General features: G+C 43.4%; 1 protein-coding gene across 41 annotated transcripts in view; it reads right to left on the minus strand.

Moving 5' to 3' along the window:
* LOC110509517 (GTPase-activating Rap/Ran-GAP domain-like protein 3) overlaps nt 1–16,503 on the minus strand; it is a 174,687-nt gene that overhangs the window by 54,363 nt on the left and 103,821 nt on the right. For all 41 annotated transcript variants that reach the window (XR_016493397.1, XR_016493396.1, XR_016493399.1 and 38 more), the window contains exons 4-7: nt 8,246–8,345; nt 3,650–3,768; nt 3,097–3,161; nt 1,335–1,398 (exon numbers count right to left, since the gene is read on the minus strand). Coding sequence is in view for 19 of the 41 variants with exons in the window: in XM_021590431.3 (XP_021446106.3) it covers nt 1,335–1,398; nt 3,097–3,161; nt 3,650–3,768; nt 8,246–8,345 (348 nt within the window). In the remaining 22 variants the exon portion in view is untranslated. The remainder of the gene's footprint in view (nt 1–1,334; nt 1,399–3,096; nt 3,162–3,649; nt 3,769–8,245; nt 8,346–16,503) is intronic.

The following is a 16,503-nucleotide window of genomic DNA, read 5'->3' on the forward strand; positions in this document are numbered from 1 at the left end:
ACCTTTCAGATAGTTTATTTCTGTGATCAAAGCCGTTCCCAGTGGTCTAACTACACTTATGAAAAGTCATCTTAATTTTGGGAACGATCACAAAGTTTATCCAGAACTCAGATTGGAAGGCGTGGGCTTACTTGAGAAATCTTGTTGTAATAAATATACTGTATAAGACAAATTCTTCATTCACAAAACCAACTTCCACCGAGAGGAAAGTTTTTCTGGAACATGCTTATTCCTGACATTGTCTGGAAAAATGCATGGTTAAGACCTTACAAATACTGTATACCAAACAAAGTTAAGGAAGTGCACTTCAACATTTTACACAAGATATATCCATGTAATTCTATGATTTCCAAATGTGTGGCTATTGATGATTTCTGCGTTTTCTGTGAAAAAGAAGGTGAGGATCTGTCTCACTTGTTCTTTGAATGTAAATTTGTGTCAGAATTTTGGGAAAACCTTTCAAAGTACTTATTTCCCATTATGAACACTGCCTATAATTTTAACATAAAATATATAATATGTTACCATTGCAATGATAACAAAACCACTGAAATGATTGTTAATTTTTTTATTCTTGTTGCCAAATACTTTATAAACAAACAAAAATTCCAAAATTCTATACCAAAATTACCAATTTTTCTGATTTAATTTAATTATCTTATTGAAACACTAACCTTAGTGAATAACAACAAGAATAACATCTTCATGAATCATTATAATAAGATATTTTCAGAGTGAATATAATTGCACTTAAATTGTTTCTTTTTTGTATTTTATTTTTATTTAAAAAAATTGTATGTTTGAGCATTGTTAATACCTGTGTTTAGTTTGCTAGACATGTTTGATGTAGCAATGTAAATAGATTGTTGTATTATGAATAAAATACATTTATAATTAAAACATAATTTTAAAAAAATTATCCGACGTATCTCATGAATATGAATTACAAAGCCTCTGGCTATCCTAAGAAAGGAAATGTTGCTTAAAGTATGGGGCTGATACCATAGAAATAGAATTAGAACATGACTATTATATATCATTATAATGCGGGTAGTTTGGGTCCTGGATGCTGATTGGCTGAAAGCTGTGGTATATCAGACAATATATCACCGGTATGATGCAAAAGTACTTGTTTACTGTTCTAATTATGTTGTTAACCAGTTTATAATAGCAATAAGGCACCTCTGGGTTTGTGGTATATGGCCAATATACCAAGGTGAAGGGCTGTATGCAAGCACTCTGTGTTGTGCCTATGCCGTGGCATATTGGCCTTATACAACACCTCCTCGGGCCTTATTGCTTATATCTCTGTGGCTGATACAGCGTAATCTCACCTTCTGTATCTCTGGGTTGAGAATCTCCCTTGGGCCCTTCTCAAACCTGTCCAGGTTCATCGCACTGGAGGAGAGGAGAGGAGGAGGGGTGGGAGAGGGAGGGAGGGAAAGGAGGGGAGAGAGGGAGAAGAGGGAGGGAGGAGAGGAGGAAAGGGAGGGAGAGGGGCTAAAAAGTCAAGTTTACATGCAGTAACATGTTTCAATCCATTCTTATCTTAAAGCAGAATGTTCCTGTTTCTGAAGTAAATATCTATTCGGCTTGTTTTTGAGAAACTTACCCCGAATAACTTCCTCATTGCTCATTGTGCAGTAACAGGGCATGCAAAAGACTTGACCAAAAGCTCGAAAAATAAACAAATACGTTGTTTTAGAAACGGACACACTCAGTATAGTTATGGAGGTCTTTAGATGTTGTACACATGAAAATGTGTCATTCCCAACTTTATCCGCAATGTTATGTTCCCTTTTGTGCGAACCAAGATGTTTCTTCTACTAGCTGTGCTGCACAGGCTATGTCCATGTACTATAGGGACACGCTCGGCCTGCACAGCTGCGTGGAGAAAACAGCGCAACTCAACCAAAATGGATTATAACGTTGCAGATAAAGTTCTACAATTTCATGTGTGCAACATTTAAAGAACGACATCAAATCAAATTGTATTAGTCACATGCGCCCAATACAACAGGTACAACCTTACAGAGAAATGCTTACTTACAAGCCCCTAACCAACAATGCAATTAAAAAAATACGAATAAGAATAAGAAAAAAAAGTAACAAGTAGTTAAAGTGCAGCAGTAAAATAAGAGGCACCGGTTAGTCGGGGTGATTGAGGTAATATGTACATGTAGGTAGAGTTATTAAATTGACCTATGCATAGATAATAACAGAGAGTAGCAGCGGCGTCAAAGAGGGCAGGGGGGGGCAATGCAAATAGTCTGGGTAGCCATTTGATTAGATGTTCAGGAGTCTTATGGCTTGGGGGTAGAAGCTGTTTTAGAAGCCTCTTGTACCGAGACTTGGTGCTCCGGTACCGCTTGCCGTGCGGTAGCAGAGAGAACAGTCTATGACTAGGGTGGCTGGATTCTATGACAATTTTTAGGGCCTTCCTCTGACACCGCCTGGTATAGAGGTCTTGGATGGCAGGAAGCTTGGACCCAGTGATGTACTGAGACGTACGCAATACCCTCTGTAGTGCCTTGCGGTTGGAATCTGAGCAGTTGCCATACTAGGCAATGATGCAACTAGTCAGGATGCTGTCGATGGTGCAGCTGTAGAACCTTTTGAGGATCTGAGGACCCATGCCAAATCTTTTCAGTCTCCTGAGGGGGAAAAGGTTCTGTCGTGCCCTCTTCACGACTGTCTTGGTGTGCTTGGACATTGATAGTTTGTTGGTGATGTGGACACCAAGGAACTTGAAGCTCTCAACCTGCTCCACTACAGCCCCGTCGATGAGAATGGGGGCGTGCTCGGTCATCCTTTTCCTGTAGTCCACATTCATCTCCTTTGTCTTGATCACGTTGAGGGAGAGGTTGTTGTCCTGTCACCACACGGCCAGGTCTCTGACCTCCCTATAGGCTGTCTCGTTGTTGTCGGTGATCAGGCCTACCACTGTTGGGTCATCAGCAAACTTAATGATGGTGTTGGAGACATGCCTGGCCGTGCAGTCATGAGTGAACAGGGAGTACAGGAGGGGACTTAGCACGCACCCCTGTGTTGAGGATCAGCAGTTATTGAATAACATCCTGAGCAGTGCTTACTTACCTTAAGATGGACTTGACTGATAGTGTTTTAGTGGGGCTGTATGGCAGACTGATCTTCAGAGTTCCCTGGGGGAGATAGAAGAGAAGAGATGCAATTATCTCAGGACCGGATGAGGAGAGAAAGTATTCATCATCTATCTGAACAGAAGGCAGAGGGCCATCCTAATCAGGTGTGGTGTGGTGCTTGAATCTGAAACAGGAGCTCAGTGAGGAAGCTAGTTAACTCTTCTGAATGACTCACACCCCTCTATCTCGCTGCCAAGCGCGCGCAAACACACACACACGCACCTCACATCTGAACCCCCTAACTCCCCCACCCCGCACACAGAAGCTATGACTCATGGATAAAGTTGCCCATCGACACTGATCTAAGATCTATACAGTATCTGCATGATATGCATTTTTCACCTTAATGATCAAGGTTTGGCATTGGGAAAGGTTGAGCAGATCTCAGATCTGTTTCTAAAGCCAACTTGCACAGAAACCAATTTTTAAGGTTAGGATTTTGTAAGGGTGAGCTGATCCTAGATCTGTGCATAAAGTCAGTGACTTACTGTCTTCCTCCAGAGGATGGCTCTATACTGAGGGACCCGTTGGTTGTTCTGGTCAGACAGAACCACAGACAGGTAGAAGGGGTTCTTCTCTGCATCCGTACCAATATAATTCTGGTGGACTGGGGGGAGAAAACACACACACACTGTCACACACCGCCAGACACTCTGCTGTGTAGGACCCTTCGGTAGTGTTCACTAGGCATGAAAAGGAAGAAAACGTTCCGAATCGGAGTGAAACGAGGACGCACTATCCAAACTTGTCCAATAAGACATTTTAGGTTTATTGTTCTGTTGCACAACTTTTTACTTTTCGCAACAGTGTGCTCTCCGATCACGTGACGCATCGTAACACCTGTATGCTTCAATTTGCAAGTTACCGGCAGGTACTTTTTTTCCTCTCCCTTTTTAGACTTCACAGTGACTGCTGTTAAGACTTGCAATACAGTAATGAGATATCTGTATTTAAATATGCATATTTGACATATTAGTCATTTAGCAGATGCTCTTATCCAGAGTAACTTACAGGTAGCGCATTCATCTTCAGATAGCTAGGTGAGACAACCACATATGTGACTCGTTTCAGGAAACTAGGCATATGTCGCACATTACTACTTTACAAGAGAGCCATTTGAGTGTAAACTTAAAAAATATATGCATAATGTTTTGGCGGAAATGTCTTCTGGAACATACACACTTTTATGTGCCTTAATATCAAACTTGTGTGCCATTTGGAAAAATGTGTAGTTGGTTTAGTCACAGAGTAAGTCAACTTCCCGCTAGCCATGATTGGCTGAGATAATGCTGGATGGATGAGTTCGAATTGGTCTGCCATTGGTCTGTCAGCTTCTGCACGCTGACACGGTCGCTAGTAGGACAATGTTCCCTCCGACACATTGGTGCGGCTAGCTTCCGGGTTAAGCAAGCAGTGTGTCAAGAAGCAGTGCAGCTTGGCAGGGTCATGTTTCGGAGGACGCATGGCTCTCGACCTTTGCCTCTGCCAAGTCCATACGGGAGTTGCAGCGATGGGACAACACTAATTTCCAATTGGATATCACGAAAATTGGAGAGAAAAAGGGCAAAAAAATTAAATAAGAATAATAATTGTACTCCACTATGGAAGTAACCATTTCAATAGAATGTTATGATGTCACTGCAACAACTGTTGATAGATGTAGCTGGTAATTTCGCTCTGGCTATCTACTCCGATTTCAGAGCACTCTCGTCTGAGTGTGCCAGAGCGCAGAATAACTGATGAATTTACAAACGCTCAACACCCGTTGAATATGGCCGTTGTCAATAAACGTCAGCAAAAAAAAGAAAATAAATCGCTGCCAGCAGCACAGTTCTTCACCAACGCTCTGGATAACATAAAACAGCTTAACCAGCTCTGTTAGCGCGAGTAAAATGTAAGTAAGCTGTTCTCTCTTGTGTCTGGAAGTAGCTAGCAAGCTAGCCAATGTTAGCCAGTTAGCTTGGGTGCTTGACTGCTGTTGTTAGGACAGAACGCTCGAATCAACCCTACTCCTCAGCCAGAGCATCCAGTGTGCGCTCTGAACGCTCTGAAAAATAAACGCTCTGAATCTGACAAAGCTCTGAGTTCACTAATGCCCAGAGCACTCCAGATTAAATTTACGAACACACCGGTAGTATACACCAGCCTTAAGTCTTGACATCTTTGGTTGTTTAGTATATGGCCTTATGTGAATCATTAAAGAGATGGGTGGGGCTTAAGAGGGTGTGAACGACGTTGAATGGGTGTAGACAAAGAAGAGTTCTCCAGTAGGTGTACCAAAACATTCAAGGTCCATTTTCTCAAAAAGTGAGGTTACAAGTTTATCAACTTTCAAAGCAGAATTACTTTCCCACTGTTCCTCAACTGTAGTGTATGATATACCATTTTCTAGTTCCGAGTCTCTACTTATATTCAATTTAAAAAAACACAATTTCTAATTTTGCTACATAAGACCGAATCGAGCCAGTTGTGAAAAATTAGTGGATATAGAGTTTTGGAACAATCTTCAATTGTTGACTTTGTCCTTTGTTGTGTGGTCATAAGAGTTCATTACAGTGTCTGTTAATTTCTGGCAGGAATTAGTTGTTGCCACCACAGTGAGGCCTGGTGTTTCCTATATGGAATGTTGAGTAGGGTGTGTTTGCTTGCGTGTGTTCTGCTTGAATATACAGTGCCTTGCGAAAGTATTCGGCCCCCTTGAACTTTGCGACCTTTTGCCACATTTCAGGCTTCAAACATAAAGATATAAAACTGTATTTTTTTGTAAATAATCAACAACAAGTGGGACACAATCATGAAGTGGAACGACATTTATTGGATATTTCAAACTTTTTTAACAAAACAAAAACTGAAAAATTGGGCGTGCAAAATTATTCAGCCCCTTTACTTTCAATGCAGCAAACTCTCTCCAGAAGTTCAGTGAGGATCTCTGAATGATCCAATGTTGACCTAAATGACTAATGATGACAAATACAATCCACCTGTGTGTAATCAAGTCTCCGTATAAATGCACCTGCACTGTGATAGTCTCAGAGGTCCGTTAAAAGCGCAGAGAGCATCATGAAGAACAAGGAACACACCAGGCAGGTCCGAGATACTGTTGTGAAGAAGTTTAAAGCCGGATTTGGAAAGAAAAAGATTTCCCAAGCTTTAAACATCCCAAGGAGCACTGTGCAAGCGATAATATTGAAATGGAAGGAGTATCAGACTCCTAGCAAATCTACCAAGACCTGGCCATCCATCTAAACCTTCAGCTCATACAAGGAGAAGACTGATCAGAGATGCAGCCAAGAGGCCCATGATCACTCTGAATGAACTGCTGAGATCTACAGCTGAGGTGGGAGACTCTGTCCATAGGACAACAATCAGTCGTATATTGCACAAATCTGGCCTTTATGGAAGAGTGGCAAGAAGAAAGCCATTTCTTAAAGATATCCATAAAAAGTGTTGTTTAAAGTTTGCCACAAGCCACCTGGGAGACACACCAAACATGTGGAAGAAGGTGCTCTGGTCAGATGAAACCAAAATTGAACTTTTTGGCAACAATGCAAAACGTTATGTTTGGCGTAAAAGCAACACAGCTGAACACACCATCCCCACTGTCAAACATGGTGTTGGCAGCATCATGGTTTGGGCCTGCTTTTCTTCAGCAGGGACAGGGAAGATGGTTAAAATTGATGGGAAGATGGATGGAGCCAAATACAGGACCATTCTGGAAGAAAACCTGATGCAGTCTGCAAAAGACCTGAGACTGGGACGGAGATTTGTCTTCCAACAAGACAATGATCCAAAACATAAAGCAAAATCTACAATGGAATGGTTCAAAAATAAACATATCCAGGTGTTAGAATGGCCAAGTCAAAGTCCAGACCTGAATCCAATCGAGAATCTGTGGAAAGAACTGAAAACTGCTGTTCACAAATGCTCTCCATCCAACCTCACTGAGCTCGAGCTGTTTTGCAAGGAGGAATGGGAAAAAATGTCAGTCTCTCGATGTGCAAAACTGATAGAGACATACCCCAAGCGACTTACAGCTGTAATCGCAGCAAAAGGTGGCGCTACAAAGTATTAACTTAAGGGGGCTGAATAATTTTGCACGTCCAATTTTTCAGTTTTTGATTTGTTAAAAAAGTTTGAAATATCCAATAAATGTCGTTCCACTTCATGATTGTGTCCCACTTGTTGTTGATTCTTCACAAAAAAATACAGTTTTATATCTTTATGTTTGAAGCCTGAAATGTGGCAAAAGGTTGCAAAGTTCAAGGGGGCCGAATACTTTCGCAAGGCACTGTATGTGTGTGAGTGTGTACATGTATGTGTGTTTTTGTGCGTGTGTGAGACAGACATAACAAAACCCTTAGACAACACCAATCGGCATTCAGCTCCCTCTCTGTCCGGTTGACACGGCACCATATTCAGACATAACACTGACCAGACCCAACAAACCTAATTAAAAACAAGAACTCTGCTCTCCATCTCTTTTTCTCTCTCTCCATCCCTTTATTTGTTTCTCTCTCTCCTTTACTCTATCCATTTCCCTTTATCTTCCTCTCGCTCACTCTCCTCTCTCTCCGTCCCTTTCTTTCCTTCAGTCCCTCTATGGTATTCATCCTAATTTGAAACAGTTCACTTAGGCCTGAGGTCTTGTTTTCTTGTGCTTGAATAACCCGCATACATGCACATACGCACACACGCACGCACACGCACACACCTGTCCGAAGAAGCGAGGGCTCTGAAGAAGGAAGATGGAAGGAGGAGGAGGGTAACGCATTTTTAACGACCTCACGACTAGGCTCTCCGGAGGCTGCTGGCCGCTCATGTTGACTATGGAGCCAGTCAGATGTTAATGTTGTTATCCCCCTGCATGTGTGTGTGTGTGTGTGTGTGTGTGTGCTTGTGTGTTTTTGGTTTTACAATCCTTGTGGGGACCATAAACACAAGGATAGTAAAAAAAGGAAAGTGGGGGCACAAGGAAAAAAATAAATTTAGGCTTAGGGGTAAAAAATATTTTAGGCTTAGGGGTAAGGGTTAGAATTAGGTTAGGCGTGTGTGTGTGAGACAGAGAGTTGTGGAGCAGAACGGACCTTTTCCCAGGAAGTATTTGAAGAACCATCTGGTGTGGTATTCTGGGTTCTCCAAATGGACATCGGTTCTTCTCCAGATTCCCGGGGTGTAGTCCATTGGCTACACACACACACACAAACACACAAATGTACGCACACCCACACAGAGACACACTCTGGGTTAGTGAAACGCACACACATGCACGTACGCATATTTCACCACACGTCAGCCAGCATAAATGGTCACAGAATGACTCATTATGGTCTCTGTAACCAGGGGTCACACACACTGATTTACGCCAATATACACATACATTGATCTACAGACTGACCTTCAAAACACACACACATTATTGTTTTGTCTGGCCACAGAAGAAGAGTTCCTTTGTCATCAGTAGATCCCCCTGTCATCAATATTAACATTAAGCCCTCTGCCCCCTGATCGATGCACCTCCTCCTCATTGAGTGGCTGTCCCATTGTGGATTCATCCTATTGAAGCTAAGCCTCACAGACACCCACAGACCACACACACATATGTACACAAAAGCACACTACACACACACACACACACACACACACACACACACATCATTGACCAACTGTCAAGTGGCTTCACTGACATTTTCAACCTCTCCCTATCTGAGTCTGTAATACCAAAATGTTTCAAGCAGACCACCATAGTCCCTGTCTAAGATAACCTGTCTAAATGACTACCGACCCGTAGCACTCACGTCTGTAGCCATTTATGTGCTTTGAAAGGTTAGTCATGGCTCACATCAACACCATTATCCCAGAAACCCTAGACCCACTCCAATTTGCATACCGCCCCAACAGATCCAGAGACGATGCAATCTCTATTGCCCTCAACACTGCCCTTTCCCACCTGGACAAAAGGAACACTTATGTGTCACGTCTCCTACCGAAGGTGGTTCCCCTTCCTGTTCGGGTGACGCTCGGCGGTTATTGTCACCGGCCTACTAGCTGCCATTGATCCCTGTTTCCCCTTTCTGTTCATTGGTGTCACCTGTTTTGTGTGTAGGCTGATTAGTCGGGCTATGTTAGCCAGTAGGCCCGCCTGCTCTTTGTGCGGGATTGTTTTGTGTTGCTCTGAGCACGTTTGATGTGGGCGTGTTTCATTCGTGGGATTTTCTCCGGACTGGTTGAGTCCCCGTGTTTGGGGCATTTATTTTGTGTGCGCCCTGTGTTTCGTGGGGTGGCTTATGTTTGCCGTGTGTGCAATAAATAGCACTACCCTGTTCTCTCTGCTTCCTGCGCCTGACTTCGCACCCACTACGCCCAGAGCGTTACACTATGTGAGAATGCTATTCGTTGACTACAGCTCAGCGTTCAACACCACAGTGCCCTCAAAGCTCATCACTAAACACTAAACTAAAAACCTCCCTCTGCAACTGGATCCTGAACTTCCTGACAGGGCGCCCGTAGGTGGTAAGGGTAGGTAACAACACATCCGCCGTGCTGTTCATCAACACAGGGGCCCCTCAGGGGTGCGTGCTCAGTCCCCTCCTGTACTCCCTGTTCACTCATGACTGCAGGCCAGGCACGACTCCAACACCATCATTAAGTTTTCCAATGACACGTAGGCCTGATCATCGACAACGACGAGACAGCCTATAGGGAGGAGGTCAGAGACCTGGCCGTGTGGTGCCGGGACAACAATGTCTCCTCAACGTGATCAAGACAAAGGAGATGATTGTGGACCACAGGAAAAGGAGGACAGAGCATGCCACCATTCTCTTCGACGGGGCTGTAGTGGAGTAGGTTGAGAGCTTCACGTTTTGGCATGGGTCCTCAGATCCTTAAAACGTTCTACAGCTGCACCATCGAGAGCATCCTGACTGGTTACATCACTGCCTGGTATGGCAAATGCTCGGCCTCCGACCGAAAGGCACTACAGAGGATAGTGCGTATGTCCCAGTACACCACTGGGGCCAAGCTTCCTGTCATCCAGGACCTCTATACCAGGCGGTGTCAGAGGAAGGCCCTAAAAATTGTCAAAGACTCCAGCAACCCTAGTCATAGACTGTTCTCACTGCTACCGCATGGGAAGCGGTGCCCGAGCGCTAAGTCTGGGATCAAGAGGCTTCTAAATAGCTTCCACCACCAAGGCATAAGACTCCTAAACATCTAATCAAATGGCTACCCAGACTATTTGCATTACCCCCCCCCCCCCCCGTCTATTTTACACTGTTGCTACTCTCTGTTATTATCTATGCATAGTCACTTTAATACCTCTACCTACATAGACATATTATTTCAATTACCTCGACTAACCGGTGCCGCCACACATTGACTCTGTACCGGTACCCCCTGTATATAGTGTCGGGTTCACCTAGGGGTCATGATAAGGGCTGTAGCAAAATGTTTGATGATTTAGAATAATTGATTATGCTTATGTTGTATTAATAGAAGGGGAGGGGTTATAAGACCCTCCTTACATTTATAGGGTCCTAGACAACAGATTAACAATATATATATTCATTATATAGGTTTAGAATTGTTCCACAGTTGTTTTCTAGTTCTCTCTCTCTCTCTTATAAAGAGACCCCTCTGAGAAATGTGTGACTGAGACAGAACTCTGCAGGGGAGTGTAGGAGACAAGACTAGTCAAATATTCCACAATAAATCTAATTTGTGGAGTGGACATGTACTGCTAAGTTTTTAGATAACACTAAAAGCCTTGTTTATATAGCTTGATAGGCATGGTTTTGGTCTCAGGAGTAAAAAGGTAATGACGTAGGTAGTGACATCACCAGGGCTGGACTTAGGGTTTAACAAAACAACTTGAGACCTTTTCTTTGATGCAGAACTTACTTGGAAACATGCGTGCTATGTTCCTGATTGTCAACTTCTGTCTGCAATTGCATTAATAAAGGTTTTTGAATGATTTAATGAAATATCTTGTCATAATGCTAATTTCACCAATGATTGACAAGGAACAAGGAAACGAACCCTAACAACAGCCTCGCTATTGTTATTGTACTGCTGCTCTTTAATTATTTGTTACTTTTATCTCTTATTATTTGGGGGGTGTTTTTCTTAAAACTGAATTGTTGGTTGAGGGCTTGTAAGTAAGCATTTCACTGTAACACCTGTTGTATTCGGCACAAGTGACACATAACATTTGATTTGAACCCCAGATAAAAGAGCACAGTGAAATCCCAATTCTACTAGGTTGTTATTAACCATCTTGCCCAAAACACCAGACTACACTGAATGTATGAACACTACTTTTTCCATGACATGGACTGACCAGGTGGATCCAGGTGAACGCTTTGATTACTTATTGATTTGACCTGTTAAATCCACTTCAATCAGTGTAGCTGAAGGGAAGGAGACAGGTTAAAGAACGATTTTAAATGTGTTTGTGTATGTGTGCCATACAGAGGGTGAATGGACAAGACAAAATATTTAAGTGCCTTTGAAGGAGGGGAGGTAGTAGGTGCCAGGTTTGTGTGTGTCAAGAACTGCAACACGGCTGGGTTTTTCCCATTCAACAGTTTCCCATAGTCATCAAGAATGGTCCACCACACAAAGGACATCCAGCCAACTGGAAGCATTGGAGTCAACATGGGCCAGCATCTCCATGAAATGCTTTCGACACCTTGTTGAGTCCATGCCCAAGAGTCCGGAATTATTGGATCCCTTGGTAAGCAAAAAAAAGACTGTATAAAGTAAATAATACAAATACTGACCTATATTGTATGCTAAAAAATATATAAAAATTATATTATTTTATACTAGGGGAAAAGTTTTTTTTACATTCAGCATCACTCCATCAAGGGAAATATAGTATTATTTCTAATACCAGACGGTGCTTCTACACCTGCATTGCTTGCTGTTTGGGGTTTTAGGCTGGGCTTCTGTACAGCACTTTGAGATATCAGTAGATGTAAGAAGGGCTTTATAAATACATTTGATTTGATTAATAAAGATATCTACCTTTATTTCAGGATGTCAAAACCACCGTTGGTGTGCATGGCCAAATACCTCTATTTTCCTGTCATATGACCACAGTACTGGTGCTCCATGGGAATCAAAACCACAACCCTGGCGTTGCAAACACCATGCTCTACTACCTGAGCCACATGGGACTATACTGTATATCTACACTATATATACAAAAGTATAAATCAAATTAGTGTTTTCGGATACTTGTGTCCCCCTGCTTAAGCCAGTACATGTCCAGGCCCGTATGAAGTTTGCTAGAGACCATTTGGATGATCCAGAAGAAGATTGGGAGAATGTCATATGGTCAGATGAAACCAAAATATAACTTTTTGGTAAAAACTCAACACGTCGTGTTTGGAGGACAAAGAATGCTGAGTTGCATCCAAAGAACACCATACCTACTGTGAAGCTTGGGGTGGAAACATCATGCTTTGGGGCTGTTTTTCTGCAAAGGGACCAGGACGACTGATTTGTGTAAAGGAAAGAATGAATGGGGCCATGTATTGTGAGATTTTGAGTGAAAACCTCCTTCCATCAGCAAGGGCATTGAAGATTAAACGTGTCTGGGTCTTTCAGCATGACAATGATCCCAAACACACCGCCCGGGCAATGAAGGAGTGGCTTCGTAAGAAGCATTTCAAGGTCCTGGAGTGGCCTAGCCAGTCTCCAGATCTTAACCTATAGAAAATCTTTGGAGGGAGTTGAAAGTCCGTGTTGCCCAGCAACAGCCCCAAAACATCACTGCTCTAGAGGAGATCTGCATGGAGGAATGGGCCAAAATACCAGAAACAGTGTGTGAAAACCTTATGAAGACTTCTGTCATTGCCAACAAAGTATTGAGATAAAATGTTGTTATTGACCAAATACTTATTTTCCACGATAATTGCAAATAAATTTATTAAAAATCCATCCTACAATGTGATTTTCTGGATTTGTTTTCTCATTTTGTCTGTCATAGTTGAAGTGTACCTTCAAAAAAATTACAGGCCTCTCTCATCTTTTTAAGTGGGAGAACTTGCACAATTGGTGGCTGACTAAATACTTTTTTGCCCCACTGTAGAGCACACAGCCATGCAATCGCCATAGACAAACATTGGCGGTAGAATGGCCTTACTGAAGAGCTAAGTGACTTTCAACGTGGCACCGTCATAGAATGCCACCTTCCAAGAAGTGAGTTAGTCAAATGTCTGCCCTGCTAGAGCTGCCCTGGTCAACTGTAAGTGCTGTTATTGTGAAGTGGAAATGTCTAGGAGCAACAACGGCTCAGCACGAAGTGGTCGGCTACGGAACCTGACAGAATGGGACCGCCGAGTGCTGAAGAGTTCCAAACTGCCTCTGGAAGCAACATCAGCACAAGAACTGTTAGTCGGGAGCTTCCTGAAATGGGTTTCCATGGCCGAGCAAGCCTAAGATCACCATGTGGAATGCCAAGAGTCGGCTGTAGGGGTGTAAAGCTCGCTGCCATTGGACACTGGAGCAGTGGAAATGCGTTCTCTGGAGTGATGACTCACGCTTCACCATCATGCCAACTGTAAAGTTTGGTGGAGGAGGAATAATGGTCTGGGGCTGTTTCTCATGGTTCGGGCTAAGCCCCTTGGTTCCAGTGAAGGGAAATCATAACACTACAGCATTCAATGACATTCTAGACAATTATGTGTTTCCAACTTTGTGGCAACAGTTTGGGGAAGGCCCTTTTCTGTTTCAGCATGACAATGTCCCTGTGCACAAAGCGAGGTCCATACAGAAATGGTTTGTCAAGATTGGTGTGGAAGAACTTGACTGTCCTGCAGAGAGCCCTGATCTCAACCCCATCGAACACCTTTGGGATGAACTGGAACACTGACTGCGAGCCAGGTCTAATCGTCCAACATCAGTGCCCGACCTCACAAATGCTCTTGTGGCTGAATGGAAGCAAGTCCCCGCAGCAATGTTCCAACATCTAGTAGAAAGCCTTCTCAGAAGAGTGGAGGCTGCCATAGCAGCAAAGGGGGGACCAACTCTGTATTAATGCCCATTAGATTTTAGATGAGCTGTTGTCCAAATACACTATATGACTGAAAGTATCTTTCTATGGGATGAGCACTGTCTGTGTCTGACTGTATTAAAAGAGTTTGAATAGATAAGTTCCTTATTTCCACTGTGGTTGAAATCCCCTTCTGGTGATTCATCAGAGCACTGAGTAACAGATGTACAAACACACACACTGTGATCATCATGTCCCCACTGGGCCCAGCCATATGTCCCATGACTGTGTGCGTGTGTGTGTAAGTGTCATTCCATGCGTCATTTACTGTTTGGGTCATTGAGAATCCAAATGATTGATTCCAAGATGGCATAGCAGTTCAGACGTCTTTTGTCCTCGTCTTGTCGCGTCCCGTATATATATATATATTTACAACTTTTTTCACATACCTTTTTATATATATTTTTTAATTTTCCATAAACTAATCTTCAAAACACTCTCCTGCAACCCGCCTCACCAATTTATATTTATTAAAAAAGTACTATTTACCTCAAATCTGTAATCCTCCAAGAAGCTAGCCAGAAACTAGCCGGAAGCTAGCCAGGAGCTAGCCAGAAGCTAGCCAGAAGCTAATCCAGAAGCTAATCAGAAGCAAATCAGAAGCTAATCAGAAGTTAGTTAGCTTCTTTACTGGCCAATTGTTAGTATTCAGCTAACCACGGTTTGTGGTCATCAGCTATCCTTTAGCTCGAAAATCTATCGCCAGTTTTGTACGGCGCAACACGGCTCGGAACGGAACATACCGGACCAATTTTTCTCTCCATGTCCCTGGATTTCAACCGCTAACTCTGGACATTCATACCTGGATCTCACAGCTAGCTAGCTGCTATCCGTGTGACTATCGGCTTTCGTCGATTCCGGAGCAAACATCAATTATTCCGGAGCTAGCCAGCTGAAGAGTTCCATGAATCACTCCTGGGCTACAATCACCTATCCGGACCCGTTTTACTGCCTACGCGGAGCCCCACCGGGCCTTCACAACTGGACTGCCTACTGGCTGCTCCTACCCCGGTCAACAGCACTGCACCCCCCACAGCAACTCGCCCAAGCCTTCCCCGTTTCTCCTTCTCCCAAATCCATTCAGCTGATGTTCTGAAAGAGCTGCAAAATCTGGACCCCTACAAATCAGCCGGGCTAGACAATCTGGACCCCTTCTTTCTAAAATGATCTGCCGAAATTGTTGCCACCCCTATTACTAGCCTGTTAAACCTCTCTTTCGTGTCGTCTGAGATTCCCAAAGATTGGAAAGCAGCTGCGGTCATCCCCCTCTTCAAAGGGGGGGACACTCTTGACCCAAACTGCTACAGACCTATATCTATCCTACCATGCTTTTCTAAGGTCTTCGAAAGCCAAGTCAACAAACAGATTACCCACCATTTCGAATCTCACCATACCTTCTCTGCTATGCAATCTGGTTTCAGAGCTGGTCATGGGTGCACCTCAGCCACGCTCAAGGTCCTAAACGATATCTTAACCGCCATCGATAAGAAACATTACTGTGCAGCCTTATTCATTGATCTGGCCAAGGCTTTCGACTCTGTCAATCACCACATCCTCATCGGCAGACTCGACAGCCTTGGTTTCTCAAATGATTGCCTCGCCTGGTTCACCAACTACTTCTCTGATAGAGTTCAGTGTGACAAATCGGAGGGTCTGCTGTCCGGACCTCTGGCAGTCTCTATGGGGGTGCCACAGGGTTCAATTCTTGGACCGACTCTCTTCTCTGTATACATCAATGAGGTCGCTCTTGCTGCTGGTGAGTCTCTGATCCACCTCTACGCAGACGACACCATTCTGTATACTTCTGGCCCTTCTTTGGACACTGTGTTAACAACCCTCCAGGCAAGCTTCAATGCCATACAACTCTCCTTCCGTGGCCTCCAATTGCTCTTAAATACAAGTAAAACTAAATGCATGCTCTTCAACCGATCGCTACCTGCACCTGCCCGCCTGTCCAACATCACTACTCTGGACGGCTCTGACTTAGAATACGTGGACAACTACAAATACTTAGGTGTCTGGTTAGACTGTAAACTCTCCTTCCAGACCCATATCAAACATCTCCAATCCAAAGTTAAATCTAGAATTGGCTTCCTATTTCGCAACAAAGCATCCTTCACTCATGCTGTCAAACATACCCTTGTAAAACTGACCATCCTACCAATCCTCGACTTTGGCGATGTCATTTACAAAATAGCCTCCAATACCCTACTCAACAAATTGGATGCAGTCTATCACAGTGCAATCCGTTTTGTCACCAAAGCCCCATATACTACCCACCATTGC

The sequence above is a fragment of the Oncorhynchus mykiss genome, chromosome 29, assembly GCF_057628025.1.
Source record: "Oncorhynchus mykiss isolate SJ-2025 chromosome 29, ASM5762802v1, whole genome shotgun sequence".
In the NCBI taxonomy this organism is placed as follows: domain Eukaryota; kingdom Metazoa; phylum Chordata; class Actinopteri; order Salmoniformes; family Salmonidae; genus Oncorhynchus; species Oncorhynchus mykiss.